At 41.5% G+C, this 5,238-nt stretch overlaps 1 protein-coding gene and 1 long non-coding RNA gene across 2 annotated transcripts in view; one reads left to right on the forward strand and one right to left on the reverse strand.

Annotated features, from left to right (window-relative positions):
- fbxo18 (F-box DNA helicase 1) overlaps positions 1-5,238 on the reverse strand; it is a 20,013-nt gene that overhangs the window by 13,344 nt on the left and 1,431 nt on the right. Inside the window, exons 3-9 of the mRNA XM_032504659.1 lie at positions 3,735-4,312; positions 3,143-3,279; positions 2,358-2,505; positions 1,930-2,111; positions 1,769-1,843; positions 1,088-1,179; positions 661-829 (exon numbers count right to left, since the gene is read on the reverse strand). Of these exons, the coding sequence (XP_032360550.1) occupies positions 661-829; positions 1,088-1,179; positions 1,769-1,843; positions 1,930-2,111; positions 2,358-2,505; positions 3,143-3,279; positions 3,735-4,312 (1,381 nt within the window). The remainder of the gene's footprint in view (positions 1-660; positions 830-1,087; positions 1,180-1,768; positions 1,844-1,929; positions 2,112-2,357; positions 2,506-3,142; positions 3,280-3,734; positions 4,313-5,238) is intronic.
- LOC116672827 (uncharacterized) overlaps positions 1-5,238 on the forward strand; it is a 174,131-nt gene that overhangs the window by 11,755 nt on the left and 157,138 nt on the right. The gene's annotated exons all lie outside the window — the stretch shown is intronic.

Consider the following 5,238-nt stretch of genomic DNA (forward strand, 5'->3'; position numbering starts at 1 on the left):
AGACCATTTAGAACAAAAATACAACTTAAAATAAAAGACGTAAAGATGTTTAGTCTATTAGGTAAGTTGTATGGGTAATGCTTCACAACAACAGTCTTATCTATGGGCCACAAGGATTTCCTCATGAAACCGTTGAGCATTAAAATGAACAATAACGTTATGAATGAATGAATGAATGAATGAATATTAACTTTACTTATTTTTAGAGCAGAAACATAAGTATACATGTAAGAATGGACTGCAAAGAATATGTATAATTAATGAATTTGAAAGACTGCACTAACAAGAACAAATATTATACAATACAGTTGTGTGTACTGTTTTCAGCTAATGGGGGGTGAAATGACGGTGGTGTCACAATCGTCATCCTGGCGTGACCTAACCAAGTTTGAAGTGATTGCTGAACTTGCGGTGCATTTTATTTATTCATATATAAGCAGCACTGTTCTTGGTTCTGCATCTTGGTTCTCTAGCTCGTGCTATATATGAATACTGAACAGAATGTGGTGTATATTTGTAATATATAATAATACTGATTTAATATCAAAATTATAAAGCAGAAAAAAACAGCTACCTCTTCTTGTACAGTCTGTATTTGTAAACACAAAAAACTTAAAAGCTTTCACTGCTACTGAGAGCACCTGAGGGGAAACCTCTCACCTCCTCCCAACTTCAGCGAAGGCCAATGAGTGGACAGTCTTGCAGGCCACGTTGCTGGGGAAGCGTCGCTGCGCCTCATTGGCCACTGACTTGTTGAAGGCCACATACAGGAAGCGGAGGTGTGGTCGCTGCTCAGCGTATTTCACCAGCGTGGTCGTCTTCCCTGTACCTGTGACCAACAGCATGGGCCGTTAAGCTAGGACACTATGGCCTGCGATCAGCCCTTACACAGCAACACTGCTAAACTGATTATTGACCTCCAACGTTTATAGGCTGTGTACGCAAAACAAAATGCAACATTACCCCTTTTTACTGTAAAATGCAAATGCTGTTGTGGACAGTTTAAATATTGTAACCACATTTCCGATATGAAGAAAAACAAAGTGTGTTTCACATAGCATTTTCAAACATGCAGCTGGCACTTTACCTGCAAAAGCCACAATCTTGACCACATGGTCTTCCTGGATGTTGTGGCTGAGGATCTGTTGCTGTTCACGTGTGAGCTGAATCTGGGGCCGCCTGGCAGAAACACACAAAATGCTGTCCGTTCAAAACCCCACAGTTATGCCAAACGCACACCAAGCAACGGAAAAGTGGGGCCACAACAAGTACAATTTTCTGCGGCCGGGAGGCGTGTTCATGTGTTTCAGGTTGGAAGATTATAATCTGTCAGAAATTCCAGCGGATGTCCCTAATTTTTGGCCGGATATTGTTTCCTTCCGCTTTCTTTCTCTTGGCTTTCTAAACTGGATTTTTTGAGGACCAAGGTTAACTGCTCCTCAGATCTCAGCAGGGTAAATCCAGACAGCTAGTTACACTATCTGAGTTTCCTGTTGCACGACTATGACAATCTTTGAACATACACACGTTCCAACAATTTCCTTCCCGAGGCGATTTTGCAGAGGTGCCGCCATGGTGTCTGGGGCTTAGAGCTGCCTGAGATCATTTTTATTGGTTTAAAAAAAGTTTTAATATAAAAACCAGAGGCCCTGATATATCTTGCACCCCTACCCACCCCTCAGAAGAAGTGGATCAGTCATTATGAAGAAATGAAGGTTGTACTTATTTCTTATGCACATCAGTCAAACTAATGCATTTTGTTCCTCACCCGCTCTGACTGGAGCCAACAGAAAAGGGTCCGTTCTCCATCAGGTGAAGGACGTAGTAGATGTTGTAATGCAACCTGAAGAAACCGTAAAGAATAGAATTTTAGAGGCCGACAATAAAGACGTGTTAAAATATAAAGGTGCTCCCGCTTGCAGCGCTGACCTGTTACTGATCTTGATGTTGCTCCTCTTTATGGCGAGCAGCATCATGGCCATGTGGCTGAGGTACTCTGTGATGGCGGTGTGCGACATGCAGCTGCTGAGCAGAGACACCAAGGCCCGCACGTCTCCAACACTCTCACTAAGGATCAGTATGACAGCCATGGCCGCGTATGGGTTGGGACCCTGGAGATTAAACACCACGGATGAGAAGAACTTCCATAGCGGCCGTGCACACATTGTTAACTCCACTTTTAAGATTCAAGATAAATTCAAACTGTTGCCGCCGCAAGGGATAGAGGGTAACAGTACAAGGTACTCTAAAGATAAAATGAATATAGGTTTAGAGAATATAGTCAAATGTATTCATGTTCTCCATATGACTAACAGAGGAGGCTTGAAAATGTATGTGTGCGTGTGTGTACGTCATACCTCAATGCCGAGGTTATGGAACTTCTGAATATCAGGAATGCGTAATCTTATGGAGGCCTCAGCTTGAGGAAAAAGGCGATGTTTCTTAGCAGACTCCAGAACGTCCTCCGGCCTCACCCGCTCCCCGACTTTATGCTGGGCCATTAAACTGACCGACACACACACAAGATAATTATTAAAACTATGCATGTCAGCGTTTCCATACTTTTGTAATGGGTCATTTTATATAATCCCTTTTAGTCATTTAAATAAATCTCTGATCCACAGTGACACGATGATACCAACATCAGAAAAAAAGCTTCAAATTTCAAAGGAAATGATGACTAAAGTTGTCAGGACTTGAACCAAATACTTAGCAGCTTTGTGTTGCTATAATCGGTTAGCTCAGTCTGAGCTTTTACTTCGGAGGTTTTAATGTCTGCTTGGTATTTATATATATCCCACATTTGTCTCTTCTGTCAAAATCATACCACTTTGTCGTCATTAAAAAACAAACTAGGGAGGTTTGTGTTATCTCAGGCAGATACATTATTGGCCGATAAGTTATTATTGACAACGGAATTTCAGACCATAATGCAGAACACACACAAAAAAATAAATTTCTATAAGTGCAACAAAATCCGCCAGGGGGAGAGAGTACAAGCAATTTATAAAACAAGCAGAACATAAACATAAACTTTCATATGGGTACGGGTGCATCCCTAAAACCAAACATTACAGCAACTCTTCTTCATGTTTGTGCTGTAACAGAAATGCCCCTTACTAAAAAGAAAATGCAGACTTACACAACAAGGTGCCGTATGCTGTGCTCCGATGATGCAAGAGCTGTTATTCTGCTGCTCTTCAGGATGAGGTTGATCTCCAGCACTGTTCTCTCCTCCCTCATCGTGTAGCGGTAGTATTGTTTCTTGAACGGGACAAACTGCATAATGGAACACAAGCACACAAGAGCCAAAACAACCATGTTAAATTTGGTGAGCTTTAATTTATCTCAAAGTTTATGTAGTAATGGAACAACAATTTCCAAACACTAGAGCTAGGCAATAAGGAGAAAATCAAATATAACCATATCCTTGACCTAATACCTCTATATTGATAATGTGGCAATATTTTAGGGTTGACAATTTGTGCTTTCACAATATTTTTACATTATGAGATTCAGATAAATAATCATCAGTTATGTGGCTATAAAGTAAAGTGGTTAAAGGCAAAAATAGAACAGCTAGAACAGTCTGGTAAGTTAAGAAAAGACATCACTTTACTGTAATGCAGCCTTTACAACCAGGAGAAGACAACATTATTGTTGCTTAACTTAACAGTAGCTCCCTCACCCTGCTACTAAGATTTAACTTGATGTAATTCTGTGGTTTGTTTAACCTTGGTGTCCTGGACGATGTTCCTCCATTGATGGCAGACGAGGCTGACACTGCGGTAGAGGTCCTGGGCCGGGACCAGGCACAGTATCTGCCTCAGCACCTCCTCTGGAAGGTCGTCCATGCAGCCCTGCGGCAGCAGCAGAACTCGGCTGCTGCCCAGCAGCCCATAGTGGGCGTCAGGGAGGGCCTCCACCTCCTCTTCCTCCTCGTGAATGCCCGCGCCACATCGGTCAAATTCATCCTCATCCCCAAACATCTCTGCTGTCATTCCCTCCAGATAATCCACCACTTCCTCCTTCCTTGTCTCAGGCTGTGGCATCATCTCGGCAGCTAAGAGGCTCAAATCGTCAACCTCGTCTTCCTCCTCTGCCACAAAAGGGGCAGCTAACAGGCTGACATCGTCATCCTCGTCTTCCACAACCTTGGGCTCTTTTTCAGGAAAGAGCTCTCCATTGAGACTATTTGTGCTGGTGGACGAGCAGGGCAGGGAGGATTTGTGCGGACTAGAGCAAAGGACTCCTGTCACGGAGAAAAAGTTGTCGATGCCCTGTTGTTTGGCAGGACTTCCTGAGGCAGATGCTGATGGTATAAGTGAGAGAGAAAGAACAAAGATGCAATGTCTGACATAGACTTTGTAAGTTCCTGCATAAAAGGGGTTAGCCGGGACTTTTACTGAACAACATAACCATAGACTCTCATGTCACCCCGTCCGTTTTTATACGTTACTTTGAGTAGACACAGATTTAGGTCTGTAACAGTAATGACATAATTGTCTAATTGTTTCTTTGTTTGATTAGCTAAGGTCCTAAGGGGTATGATTGTGGATGGTAGTTGTTGATTTTGTTTAGATGTGCCAAATTGTAACTAGATAATAAATGATTGGTCGGACTGTTGAGCTATGCTATGCTAGCAACAGCCGTCACTTGTTGCCATAAAAACTCCAAGCATTATTGGCTGTAGCTGACTCAAGCCAGATAAAATTAACTTAATTGTGTTTCTGGCCCGCCAAACCTGCTGATTAAATAACCTATTTTTGCCCACCATCACCAACCCCACCTTTTTTTTCCTAGAGGACTATAAACTACTATACTATTATCAATTTTATGTTAATTTATGAACGAAATAGGATGTTTTATGATTAAAAAAAGAGGGGTGGTTTACTTCACAGACTGTGGTCACATTAACAGGGTCAGGTTCAACTCTGTGCAATAACCCAGTCACACTGTCTCTAAACAGCACCTGTTAACTGGTTCCACTTATTATTTCACTTATTTAGTATATATTCATCATTCTCATATCTCACTTAAATATATTGTTTACTATTTACTCATCAGTCTTATTCCCTATTCCAGAGCTGGTCATAATGTTCATACTGTTCATATTGTAATATAATAACATAATACTGTTTATCCCAACATCCTTTGCACTATGGCCCACATTTAAGTAATTTGTATTGCACTCATGCCTCTATATTGTTTTTGTTTCTGTTTAGAGTATGTATATAT

Source organism: Etheostoma spectabile, chromosome 23, assembly GCF_008692095.1.
Source record: "Etheostoma spectabile isolate EspeVRDwgs_2016 chromosome 23, UIUC_Espe_1.0, whole genome shotgun sequence".
NCBI classification, from domain to species: Eukaryota; Metazoa; Chordata; class Actinopteri; order Perciformes; family Percidae; genus Etheostoma; species Etheostoma spectabile.